The following is a 13,664-nucleotide window of genomic DNA, read 5'->3' as shown; positions in this document are numbered from 1 at the left end:
TTGGGTCCAGGACTGACCTTGGTGGGGAGAAAGAAGAGCATGACATGGAAGTCTTAGAATTGATTAAACTGCACTGGGATTCCCACTTCTGGGTGTATCTCCAAAGGAAATGAAAACAGGATCTTGAAGGGGTATCTGCACTCCTGTGTTCACTGCAAGATTATGCAGCATAGCCAAGATGTACAAACAACCTAAGTGTTTTCAACAGATGAATAGATAAATCCTATATAATAAAGATGTAATATGCAAATTGACCATCACTCCAACACACAAGATGGCTGCCCCCATGTGGACACAAGATGGCCACCACAAGATGGCCTGCAGGAAGGGCAGTTGGGAGGGACCAGGCCTGCAAGGGAGGGCAGTTGGGGGCAATCAGGCCTGCAGGGGAGGGCAATTACGTGTGACCGGGCTGGCAGGGGAGGACAGTTGAGGGGGATCCAGGCCAGCAGGGGAGGGCAGTTGGGGGCGACCAGGCCTGCAGGGGAGGGCAGTTGGGGGCAATCAGGCCTGTAGGGAAGGGCAGTTAGGGGTGACCGGGCCAGCAGGGGAGAGCAGTTGGAGGGACTGGGCCGGCAGGGGAGGACAGTTGGGAGGGAGAAGGCCTGCAGGGGAGAGCAGTTGGGAGTGACCAGGCCTGCAGGGGAGGGCAGTTGGGGGTGACCAGGCCTGCAAGGGAGGGCAGTTAGGGGGAGGACCAGGCCTGCAGGGGAGGACAGTTGAGAGGAACCAGGCCGGCAGAGGAGGGCAGTTGGGGGTGACCAGGCCTGCAGGGGAGGACAGTTAGGGGCGACCAGTCCGGCAGAGGAGGGCAGTTAGGGGCAATCAGGCTGGCAGGGGAGCAGTAAGGCATTGATCAGGTTGGCAGGGAAGTGGTTAGGGGGTGATCAGGCTGGCAGGCAGGCGAGCGGTTGGGAGCCAGCAGTCCTGGATTGTGATCAGGCCTAAACGGGCAGTCGGACATCCCTTGAGGGGTCCCAGATTGGAGAGGGTGCAGGCTGGGCTGAGGGACACCCCCCATCCCCTCTGTGCATGAATTTTATGCACCGGGCCTCTAGTAAATAAAATAATCTCACACTTTATTTGTTCATGCCGGGGCTCCTCACAAGGGGCACCATCTTGCCAAGGCTGACCAGCAGCCCCTGAATGACGGATGAACAGATTACTCCAACACAATTTCACTGTGGGGGAGAGAGCTAAGGGATGGCCCAGCTAAAGAAGCCAGGCAGCCCCAATTGCTTCCCTTGTTAGGCTTTTATTGGAATTTTTATCTTTAGATACAACCAGTAGAGTGAGTAATCTTGGGAGGACACATGTGTTTGCATTGTCCTCTAGGCAAGGGCATCCAGGGATTAAGCATAGGATTCCAGTAAACACCTGGGAGTTGCATGTGCACAGACTTGTTTGGAAAGGTCAAGGAATAATTAGGGGTGCTACCTTCGACACTCAGCCCTAAGTCTCCACTAAGCCAGAATTCCGATAAATAGGGCAGGTGGCCTTCCACGCACTTCCCCTTTATCAGAATGTCCTCCTTACAATTTTCCAACCAAGTCTCTTGTGCTCCCCAACACATTCATATATATATATATGAAACTTAATTCATATCCGCATATATATATATATATATATATATATATATATATATATATATGTGTGTGTGTTTTCCCACAACATGGATGGTCCTTGAGGGCATTATACTAAGGGAATAAGCCAGACAAGAAAGACAAATACTATATTGTATCGTTTATATTTGGAAATTTTTTTATTTAAGTCAAATTCATAGAAAGAGAGTAGAAAAGTGGTTGTCAGGGGCTGGGGGTTGGGAAAATTAGGAAGAGTTGGCAAAAGGGTACAAACTTTCAGCTGTAAGATAAATAAGGATCTGACTTAAAAGATGGTGACTATAATTGATAACACTGTATTGTATAATTGAAATTTATTAAGAGTAGAACTTAAATGTTCTCATACACACACACACACAAAAGATAAATATGTGAGATAATAGGGTGTTAATTAATTAGATGAAGGAAATCCTTTTACAATGTACAAATTTATCAAATCACCACAATGTACACTTTAAATATCTTATAATTTCTGTATATCAATTATACCTCAATAAAGATGAAATATAAAAAAAAAACTGGACTGGGATGGACTGGATTGGATTTTTAATACTCGCCACCCGACCCCAAGACCAAAAAACTGTGTGATCTGCCCAAGATGATGCTGAGGGACAGGAAAAGCAGCTTCAAAAGAGTATGCATGAGGCTCGAGTTGGAGAAAAATAAAATCATTTCATGTTTGCTTCTTATTCAGACCATTCACCAAACCAATTACAAAACAGGCCATGCCTCACATTCCACTTGTTAAATACACTCTTTTGCCCTTTTCTATGTTGTAAGATTTAAGCATCTCGGGTCTGCTGTTTGGTCAGTGCGAATAGAATTCTAGTGCTCCGCCTTGCAAATGCAGGCTTTACTAACCACTGGTAGGACAAAACTCAGAAAGGGCCTTCCTGTCCAAAGTTGGCATAGGTGAATGCTGTACTTGCGTCCTCCCACAACCACATCAAAATTACAACTAAACTCAGAAAAACCATCATTCAGAAACAACTGAAACCGAGCTGAATGAAAGTCTTACAAGTAAAGAATTAAAGAAGAAGCCACGTCAAGATTGGTAGGAGGGGCAGAGACTCAGAAAGGGTTGATCACACACCCATGTGTGGCAGATAAAAATCAGGAGAGCCCTGGCAGGTGAGCTCAGTGGTCGGAGCATTAGCCCACACTACAAAGGGTCTTGTATTTGATTCCTGGTCAGGAACACATACCTGGTTTGCAGGTTCACTCCCCGCCATGCCCCTCGTCAGGGCATGTGAGGAAGGCAACCAGTTGATGTGTTTCTCTCAGATCAATGTTTCTCTCTCACTTTCTCACTCTCTTCCTCCCTCCCTCCCACTCTTCCACTTTCTCTGAAAAGCAATGGAAAAAATACCCTCATGTGAGGATTGACAACAACAAAACTTGGAAGGCATATTTCAGCTACAAAGTTCCCCCTGAGGAATGACAGGTCCCGGACCCACACCAGGCCCCCCAGGCCAGGATTCCAGTGTCAGGAAGAGAAGTCCCTACAACTTCTGGCTGTAAAAACCAGCAGGGATTGTGCCTGAATAATCAGAGCAGGTTTCATCTAGAGGGCCTACCTGAGCTGGGTTTGAAGGATGAGTATAAACTTATCAGGAAATGAAGAGAGGGGTGATGTATTCATTGAACACCATTAGCAGTGCAGCATGACCAATTTGTTATTTGTAAAGATAACTCTGGAGGGCAACGAAGATGGCAAGATTGGAGATAGAAGGCTAACCACATTCACATAATATAGACTGATTACGTATTTTCTGTGTGCTAGGTTCTGTACAGAGGAGAATAAAGACAAGTAAACAAGCAACAACAAACTAATAACACGTTAAGTTCCGTGCCCAGGAGCAGCATCTCCGCAGACGTGAGTAGCTTGGATTGCAGAAATCCAAGTGAAAAATACTTGCTGCATAAAGGTAAAAGAGCCCTAACCAGTTTGGCTCAGTGGATAGAGCATCGGCCTGCGGACTGAAGGGTCCCAGGTTCGATTCCAGTCAAGGGCATGTACCTTGGTTGCAGGCACATACCCAGTGGGGAGTATGCAGGAGGCAGCTGATAGATGTTTCTCTCTCATCGATGTTTCTAACTCTCCATCCGTCTCCCTTCCTGTGAAAAATCAATAAAATACATATTTTTTAAAAAGGTAAAAGAGGTGACAGATTTAAAGGATATTTAGGAGATAGAATCATCTAGCAGAATCAGCTGTGTATACTGCTGGCTGTTCCCATGCACCTTACAGCCTGCCACTGCAAGCACCTGAGTCTTTACTTGAAGGCATTAATGTTTGCCTCGCACAAGAGGCAGGCTGAGAAGCACCAGGGGCTTAGTAGTGAGGACCACTACTAAGATGGAAGTCAGTGGATAAATACTCCAGGTCTGCTTATTTCTCAGGGGGGACAACCATGAGGAATGCCTTACAAAAAGGACCCACATGGTCCAAGTCCCAGCTGCTGACAGTGGTAACCTGCTCATTACTGCACCTTGTACTGCCTCCCCTCCCTTTCCTGTCTCGCATCCCCATGGTCCTACCAGTGCTCCCTGGTATCACCTCTCAAATAAACTATCTGTACTCAAATCCTTGTCTTAGAGTCCACTTTTGGGGTAACTCAACCTGAAACAGAAAAAACTTAATGAAAGATTAGCTGATGAAAATGAAGATGCAAATAGGAGGCTATGAGATTTCTAGCTTGGGAGATGCTGACCCCATCACCCAAGTTAAAGACTCTTCAGGAGAGGAAGACAGACAGATTCAGGGAGAACAGAATGAGCCTGGGAAGACTGAGTTTCAGGGGCCCCAGGGACTTGTTACCTCAAAATTCCCTGAATACGTACAAGGTTAAGACTCTTGACTTTGGAAAAAGTGAAAAGAAACTGCGCAGAAAGGGGACTACACAAGAGAAGAAACCACCAGAAATGAACATCCTCTCTCCCTAAAGGGCAATTACAGTATCTTCCTTTGACCCAAGAGAATATAAAGCCCTAGCTACTTCTTCCAGCCGGTTTCTGTATTCTAGTTTCTCATAGTTGGAGGGACTCACTCCTTTAAAACCATGCATAACTCCCCACCAGCAGCCAGCAATGGCAGCCGTAGAATCACTATCTCCGCCATGGAAAAAGGCTCGGTGGGCAAGCTCCTTCCAGGAGTCTCCTGCAGCCAGGATGGCATCATAGGCAATCATGGGGGCATCGTGTCCACTGCTGCCGCCCCAGCCAGAGTAGCTCACAGAGGTGTAGAATTGATCCCTCTCCTTCACTTCGTAGGGCTTGGGGAAGGTAGGGGCTGATTTGCCATCCAAAATCCCTCTAAGTTTCAGGTACCTTTCCCATTGGTCTTGGAAGTAGGACCTGTAGGGAGGAAAACAATCTACAGTCAATTGAAAAGATGGATGTGTGAACAGGAAAAAACTCCAAGATGACTTCAACTTCTTGTAATAATATCATAAATGACATTAAAAATTTTAAATGAACTCTAAGTAAGAGCCATTCAATAAAGTTTTGCTAAGGATTGATATAAATAAGGCACTGATGCCTATTCCTAAATTAGAAAGGCATATAGCAAGTTGAAGGTGAGAATTAAAGATTTGTTTTTCTTGAGTTGAGAGTAATGTCAAGTGTCACCTTTCAGGGGGCACACTTTATTTATTTAGTCTATCCTTATACATTTTATTTTATTTTCTAATAAAAATTACAGATATAGCCAAAACCGGTTTGGCTCAGTGGATAGAGCGTCGGCCTGCGGACTCGAGGGTCCCAGGTTCGATTCCGGTCAAGGGCATGTACCTTGGTTGCGGGCACGTCCCCAGTGGGGGGCGTGCAGGAGGCAGCTGATCGATGTTTCTCTCTCATCGATGTTTCTGACTCTCTATCCCTCCCCCTTCCTCTCTTCCTCTCTGTAAAAAATCAATAAAATATATTTTTAAAAAAAATTACAGATATATTAGGTGTACAACATAATGATGTGATATACCATCCAGATGATGTGTTCATTAGTTTGACTGTAGTAATCATTTCACATGGTGAAAATGATTACTACAGTCAAACTAATGAATACATCATCTTCTTATAGAGTTGTGTGTTGTTGTTTTTTCAAAAGGGAACTTTGTAATATCATGATCATGGGTGATTTCAGCAGGAAGCCTCTGGACCTTTTTATTCTAAGAAAGGCAATGTGAAGTAAACTCAGAAAAAGGGGGAAATGTGGTTTTACCACCTACTAATTAGCTAGTTAAAAAAAAAAAAAACACACCTATTTCTCGGGCATCTTAGACAAGGATTTCAAATTACTATGTGTCAAGTCAACACTGAAAAACAAGTTCCAGGAGATGGACGGGAAAATTCATCTCAGTCTAAATAGCCACAAAGACTATAGAAAGAACAGGATCCCTACACACGAGAGAAGCACTGCAGCTGCACTGCTCATCGAGGTCTTCACTGGGCCACCCGGTGGCAACCACTGCTAGGACTTGAAGTCCAGGTGGGCAGGGAGGGGGCTGGATGCAGTCGATGACAAAACTGGACGGTTTGAACCATGACAGTTGCTATGATCTAAGAACTCCAGGCATACACAGGCATGCATGTGTGCACACAGACTCAACGACTTTCCAGCAGCAGTATGCACCTATAAACTTACCAGTGCTCAAGATTCTTCTCCACAAAGTAGCCTGCTTGGACAATGTACTTTTTAGCTTCTGGTAGCACCTCCATCAGTCCTTTTCCCCATTGCCAGGGAGGCTTGCCGTTCAGAGCATAGACTGTAAAAAGAGCAGACACAAGGGCTCCCAGGTAGCCGGTGGGGTGGTGGTGGGTCATTCGGCCGCTCTCGATGCTCACCTGGATCAGGGTGTCCAGCTGGCTGGGGTGAGGGAACCTGAGACCGATGCACATGGCTCGCATAGCAGCCCCACAGCCTCCCTCGTGGTTGTTAAAGGGAATCCTCCAGCCATTGTGTTTGTCCGGCTCCAACAGCATGGCATTCTGCACTGAGGCACCCCCTGGGGAAGAGTCGGGGAGGGTATGGGGTCAGGGTAACCAAAGCAAAGGCTCCAGCAGGAGGGAAGACCAAGCTCTGGTTACAAGTCTCTTTAATGGAAACTGAAAACAAAACAAAAAAATTATGACGAACGCCCTCAAACTCCAAGCCAACATTGTGCCTTACCTTATATATAACCCTTAGCATGATAAGATTAATAATAAAAGAAGCAGATTCATATAGAGAGCCTTGGAATCTTTGCCAGTTATTACTGAGACATCACAATAACTCAAAACGGTAAGTATAACATATTCTCTTTTTTAAATGAATAAGCTAAGGCTCAGAGCTTAAGAACCTTGCTCAAAATCATGTAACCAGCTCATTAGCGGCCCCATCAAAACCTTTTTCTCTAAGCCCAAGCCCTTAAAGAACCCAAGGAGATCCTGACAATTGGAATTCCCAAATGTCAGAAAGATGACAGTTCAAGTGAAGAGCACTAGGCTCAGAGACGGAACGATGGGTTCAGAGCCACAATGTGCCCTTGGTTTCCCCCCACTATGTGAGAGCAGTGTAATCAGGCTTGTCTTATCACCCTATCCTACTGGGAACTGAGAACACACACACGAAGAAGCAGTGGCAGTTATATACGGTGGGGTGGGGTGTGGTATTACTGTTCCCTTATGGTTAGTTATTCACAACAAGATCATGGAAGGCATAAGTGGACAAAGAAAACTTTCCACTTGTCAATCTGATGAGATATCAGATGTAGAGAAAGAATGAACAGACTGGCTTCGAATGCCAATTCTTGGGGTCACCAGAGACCCTGGGTATGTGTGTGGGACGGGGAGCATTTGCATCAGGAGGCACTTTTCATCAGCTCATAAGCTGAATTGTGTCCCCTAAAATTCATATGTTGAAGCCCTAATCCCTAGTACCTCAAAATGTGGCTGTATTAAGAGACTGGACCTTTAAAGAGGTGATGAAGTTGAAATGAGAACATTAGAGTGGGCCTTAATGCAATGTGATGAGTATAAAAAGAAATCGGGACACACAGAGACACCGGGGATGTGCACCGTGAAGAGAGGACACAGAAGGATGTCGTCTGCAAGCCAAAGAGAACGGCCTCAGAAGAAACCAAACTTGCTGACACCTTGATCTCAGACTTTGAGCCTCTGAAACAGTGAGAAAATAAAGGTTCGTTAAGCCACCAGTCTGTGGCATTTTGTGATGGCAGCTCAAGGTAATTAACACAGGAAGAGGGGTAGGTCAGATGGGTTAGGGCAGCCTTGGGCAAACTACGGCCCGCGGGCCGGATCCGGCTGTTCTATCCGGTTCTCTTGCTCTCCCCTCCGCTCCTTTACTTTGAATTTATATTAGTTCACACAAACACTCCATCCATGCTTTTGTTCCGGCCCTCCCGTCCAGTTTAAGAACCCATTGTGGCCCTCGAGTCAAAAAGTTTGCCCACCCCTGGGTTAGGGAAAGGTGATTCATACCACCTGGTGACCCAAGTGACTGTAACAATTTCCCAAGCAGGCAAGAACACTTGTGAACAAACCTGAAACAGAAAAGAAGTCTCTGCAAGACACTTTCCATTTTCTTTAAAAAGAAAAAAAAAGTTTTCTTTATACTTGTTCATTACAGAAAACTTAGAAAATACAAATAAGCAAAAAGAAAATAAGGAACTGCCAAAACCGGTTTTGCTCAGTGGATAGAGCGTCGGCCTGCGGACTGAAGGGTCCCAGGTTCGATTCCGGTCAAGGGCACGTACCTTGGTTGCACCTTGGTTGCGGGCACATCCCCAGTAGGAGGTGTGCAGGAGGCAGCTGATTGATGTTTCTCTCTCATCGATGTTTCTAACTCTCTATCCCTCTCTCTTCCTCTCTGTAAAAAAATCAATAAAATATATTTTTAAAAAATTTAAAAAAAAAGAAGAAAATAAGAAACTATAAAAATACTCCCATTACACAGATATAATTATGAATATCTTTGTGTGTGTTCTTCCAGACTTCTCCCAAGAAATATACATGTATCCTTTATTACCAGTAGGTTTATAAGATACATCCGGTTTTGTAACCTATGTATCTTTCACTTAATATATAATATCCTTCCATATCAGAAAATATTTATCTGTATAATTTTAAGTGGCTGCAAATGTATCGCCATAATTAAATAAATGATGGGACATTTAGGTGGTGCCTATTTTTTATCACAGTTATAAAAACTACTGTCTCCTTGATATGTAAATCTCAGTGTCAACATTGTAATGACTTCCTTGGGCCTGTTTTATTCTCCACTTGCCCAGGACCCTCACTGGCTGCCCTCACCTGGTGCCCGGCCATCCATGTCTCCCATGCAGTCTTGGTAATGCTTAGCAAGGAGGGAATACAGTCGACCCAAGTCTGAGACTTTCCCAGCTTCCACAAGAGCGTCTGCCGTGGCCAGGTGCATCACGGTGTCATCGCTGACTCTCCACCTCTGCACGTCTATGGTATCCAGGCCACCAAGCTGGGCCAGCTGCTGGTGAATCTTCTCCCCACTCCTGAGGAACTCCCACTTCCCGTTGAAGTACCCCAAGGCATCTCCTGCTGCACTCAGCACCATGGCAGCCACATACCTCTCAATCAGTCCCGCACACATGGTGAGGCTGTCTACAGGGGGAAATTAAGACACATAGAGGACAAGGAGAAAGAAAAAAATCAGAAAAAGTAACAGCCTTATGTACATTTTATTGAGCATTCACTACTTGTAGGCACTGTATTAAGTGCACCTCATTTAATACTCACAACTGCTCTGTGAGGAATGTATTATCAGGCCCATCTTATGGATGAGTTAAATGAGGGTTACAGAGATAATTCCATTTCAGAAATGCTAAGTGACTTGTCTTGGGTCACAGAGCTAAGTTGCATGGCTCAGATTCCATCTGACTCCAAAGTCCATGATTTTAACTACCACTCCATCTTTGCCTCTCTGGGAGGGTCAAGCCCATTACATTCTGCAAGGCAAGCCAAGCTTATCATTTTCTTTTTAGTGGGGACTTGACCTTGGAAGTGCATCCCTCCTTTACTTAAACAATACTTCCCATTACAATGCACAGTTCACAAGGCACCTGCACATTCTCTGTCTCATTTTCAGGCAAGATTGCAGTACGCATTTCACAGATAAGAAAAGTGGGGATTGCCCTAGCCCCATGGTCGGCAAACTGCGGCTCGAGAGCCACATGCGGCTCTTTGGCCCCTTGAGTGTGGCACTTCCACAAAATACCACGGCCTGGGCGAGTCTATTTTGAAGAAGTGGCATTAGAAGAAGTTTAAGTTTAAAAAATTTGGCTCTCAAAAGAAATTTCAATCATTGTACGGTTGATATTTGGCTCTGTTGACTAATGAGTTTGCCGACCACTGCCCTAGCTGTTTGGCTCAGTGGTTAGAAGGGTCTCGGTTTTGATTATAGTCAAGGGCATGTACCTTGGTTGCAGGCTTGACCCCCGGCCCCAGTCAGGCGCATGCAGGAGAAAACCAATCGAGGTATCTCTCTCACATGGATGTTTCTTTCTCTCTGTCTCTCTCCCTCCCTTCCACTCTCTCTAAAAATCAATGGAAAAATATCCTCTGATAAGGATTAATTTAAAAAAAAAAAACAGAAAGAAAAAAAAGAAAACTGGGGCTCAGAGAAGGTAAATTAACACAACCAGAGAGTGGAGGCACTGGGACCCCAATCTGCTGATTCCAGGCAACTCACCCCAGCACAGACCTACTTACTGGGCAATCTCTTTGTGCCTCAGCCTCTACATCTCTAAAATGGTGATAAAAATAGTAACAATTGCCTGGGTTTGTTCTGAGGAGTAAACAAATACATTTTTTGTTAAGCACTTAGACCAGTGCTTAGCACATCATAAGCACTATTTGTATTATTCATACTAGAGGCCTGGTGCACAAACGTGCACGGGGTAGGGGGGGGTCCCCTCAGCCCAGCCTGCACCCTCTCCAATTCAGGACCCCTCGGGGGATGTCCAACTGCCCAATCCTGGGGATAGGACCTAAAAGGCAGTCAGACATCCCTCTCACAATCCGGGACCACTGGCTCCTAACTGCTCATCTGCCTGCCAGCCTGATCGCCCCTAACTGCCCCCCTGCCAACCTAGTTGCCCCCAACTACCCACCCCCCCCCCGGCCTGGTCACCCCCAACTGCCCCCCCCTGCCAGCCTTGTTGCCCCTCACTGTCTCCCCCCGCACCCCCCGCCAGTCTGGTTGCCTCACGCAGCCTGTTCGGTTGTCCATTTGGTTGCGATGGTCGCTTAGGCTTTTATTATTATAGATACTACCAGGGAAAAGATTTTTCTCTTGCTGAACTAGAATACTTTCTTCTCACAACCTTCCTTTCAATAGCAATATTTAAATTTTGTTTTTCTTCTAAATGATTACCTTCTAGAGTCCTAGTCCTCAGCTAAGATAACCTCCATGAATCTAATCCTGGTCAAGTGCTGGTTCTCCTGCAGGTGCATTTCCAGTTCTCCACTGTATCCTGTTGCCTCAGCACTCAAGTTCTAGGACTCAAGTTCAAAGCCTTTACTGGACCCATCCCCTCCACTGCATAGGCCAGCTAAACACCTGTAATGTCTGATAGACTGGCACCTCCTCAGCTCAAGTTCTTTCCACACCCAAAATGCCCATCCTCCCTCCCACTTACCTAAACCCTATTGACTCAGGGTTTATAGTTCAAGTACTGGGGCTTCCAAGAGTCCTTCCCGAGCTGCACTGCTGCTGGCCTGGGAACGCAGGCTGGCCAGCACCTGGGGAAGAGTAAATGAAGACTGAGCATATCAATCCTGATCATGCTGAATTTCTTAGCTCACAAAGGATATTTGTAAAACGTTATTTAGATGCTTTATTATTATAAATGATGCCTAGAAACTGGAGTTGTGGGCCACTAGACCAGTGTCTGCCAAGAATCAGCTGTGTGATTGTGGGCAAGCCACCCACCCTGGACCTGGATTTTCCCAATTTATACTAGTAATTAGAGAGGGGAGAAGGAAGGAGGCCACAGATGCTCCCTGGGCTCCGGTCCTGTGCTGGCGGCTTCACACGACCAGCTGTTAGTCCCTCTGTACCCGCTCTCCCAATGTCCTCAGCTTCCTTTCTGTAATTCCTTCTGGCTCCACCTAATACGTGTTTTGTGGCAATGACCATCTCTTTCCGTTGGAAAATCCTTTTAACTTTCAGGTGGAACTGCCCTAGCCTTCCGCTTTCAGGCCGCTCTCATCCCTTACACTCCTCGGAACATTTACAATTCTCTCCCCGACTATAAATTCGAAACTAAGGTTGCTCAGCTGTTTCGCAACAGACCTCAACTTCTTTTTGGAGGGGTGGGGGGAAGGAGGGACACGCCCGTCCCAGCCGGGATGGGGGTGGGGGCACCTGGTCACCGCGGGGGAGGAGGGCGACCCCGAAACGCTGTGCCCCGGGTGTACCTGGTCCCTAGGGAGGTGGGGTGACCGAGCACCCGAGACAAGGCGGAGGAAGGAAAGGCAGGAGGGGGGAGGGAGAGCTGGCGGGACCTGGTCACCGCCTAGAGAGGGGTGCCAGGGGGAGGGGGCGGGAGAGGGGCGCACAGGGGGAGGGGGCGGGAGAGGGGCAAGCAAGGGAAGGAGGCGGGAAAGGGGCGCCAGCGGGAGGGGCGGAAGACAGGGGAGAACAGCAGGGCGGGTACCTAATGGCCGAGAGTGGGGCGCGAGACTGGGGCGGGGCGGGGCGCGGCGAGTTCAGGGTCCCGGCGGGTGGCACTGGGCGGACCGGGGAGCCGGGCTTGGCGCGCCTGGGGCGGAGCCGCGTTGGGGGCTGGGGACCGCGCCCTAGAAGCCAGCCGAGGAGTGCCTTCTGCTTCCGCGCGGCTCAGGGCCTCGGAAGCAGGCTCCCGGCCCCGCAGCGCCGGCCGTGCCCCGGCGGGGACGACAGGGCCTGCGTCACCCGCCACTCGGCTGCGGAGGCTCTGGGCAGCGACCTCGGATCCGCTTCCTGTCGGTGACTCAACGTGGGCCCCGGGCCGAGGCCTCTTCTTCCTGCCCGGCTATGTAGCCAAATACCTAGAAAAAGGGCCTTTTTCAACTTTCTGGGCCCCTCCCCATGAAAGCGGACAAGAATAGTACTCCCTAGGGTGGTTGCTAGGATTAATGTTAACTCCTGTCATTTATTTGGCAGCTGAATATTATTTTTTCATCCTGCTAGTAAACAAAAGCAAAGAAATACTAAGAGTACTTTTGTCTAAATAAGTGAATGTGCCAGTTGTTTTTTTTTTTTTTTAAATTAGAATCAACATATATGTGTCCTAAGAAGAGATTCAGGCTAGAATAAAGAACAGCATTTATAAGAGAAAAAGGAGACAAAAATCTGCGGCAGGTCCATTCTCGGAAATTCCAGACTGCGAACTTGCAAGGGTCCGAGGGCTGACCTTGAGCAGGGGTTTTCAAATGGTTTTCACACTGAATATTTTCTGCAAACAAAGCCATACCTAAGGTCCTCGGTTTCCATCAATTATATAAAATTGATGGAAACTAAGGTGCTTGGAGCGAAGTGGTGCGTGTTGAAGGGGACTGGGAGACTGGACCGGAGTGCTCTTTCCCCTGTAGGAGATGGGGGTCGGGGTTGGTCCTGGTGATAGGGTGGGGCAGCCAGGAGAGAGGGCGAGCCCTGGGGAGAGCAGTGGCTGATATTTACCAGCGGGTACAGAAGGGCTTCAATATTTTCAGGACTGCGTGTTCATGCCAGTGTGGCTGGGCCAATGAACTCATCTTTCACAGAAAGAAGTCAATCTAGACACACAAAAATGAGAATATGTCCTTGAAGAGAATAATAATGACTTCAACCTTTAATGTTCTCACAGTTTCTTTTCTTTTTTTTTAGTCTTGAAGGGATATTTTAGGGGAAGTGACTCTTGTCTAGAGGAAATATTTATATGAATTTAGCAATTCCATCAACTTGTCTTTCTCTTTTGTGAAATTCAAGTAAGATTAAATTTAAAATTGTTTCCGAAATGTGATTTTTATCGTTTTATAAAACTATCTCTA

General features: G+C 46.8%; 1 protein-coding gene across 5 annotated transcripts in view; it reads right to left on the bottom strand.

Moving 5' to 3' along the window:
- Window positions 1-1,737: 1,737 nt before the first annotated feature.
- ADPRH (ADP-ribosylarginine hydrolase) overlaps window positions 1,738-13,664 on the bottom strand; it is a 51,608-nt gene continuing 39,681 nt past the window's right edge. The window contains exons 1-5 of one of the 5 annotated variants that reach the window (XM_080658347.1): window positions 13,315-13,400; window positions 11,291-11,393; window positions 8,931-9,254; window positions 6,265-6,625; window positions 1,744-4,979 (exon numbers count right to left, since the gene is read on the bottom strand). In XM_080658347.1, coding sequence (XP_080514473.1) covers window positions 4,565-4,979; window positions 6,265-6,625; window positions 8,931-9,243 — 1,089 coding nt within the window. In that variant the 5' untranslated portion in view covers window positions 9,244-9,254; window positions 11,291-11,393; window positions 13,315-13,400 and the 3' untranslated portion in view covers window positions 1,744-4,564. Of the gene's footprint in view, window positions 4,980-6,264; window positions 6,626-8,930; window positions 9,255-10,067; window positions 10,179-11,290; window positions 11,394-12,071; window positions 12,117-12,310; window positions 12,672-13,314; window positions 13,401-13,664 lie in introns of those variants that run through there. The other 4 variants (XM_080658349.1, XM_080658348.1, XM_080658350.1 and 1 more) reach the window with 4 other exon arrangements.

Source organism: Plecotus auritus (assembly GCF_963455305.1).
Source record: "Plecotus auritus genome assembly, chromosome: 2".
Taxonomy (NCBI): domain Eukaryota; kingdom Metazoa; phylum Chordata; class Mammalia; order Chiroptera; family Vespertilionidae; genus Plecotus; species Plecotus auritus.
This window is presented reverse-complemented; position numbering and strand designations above follow the sequence as displayed.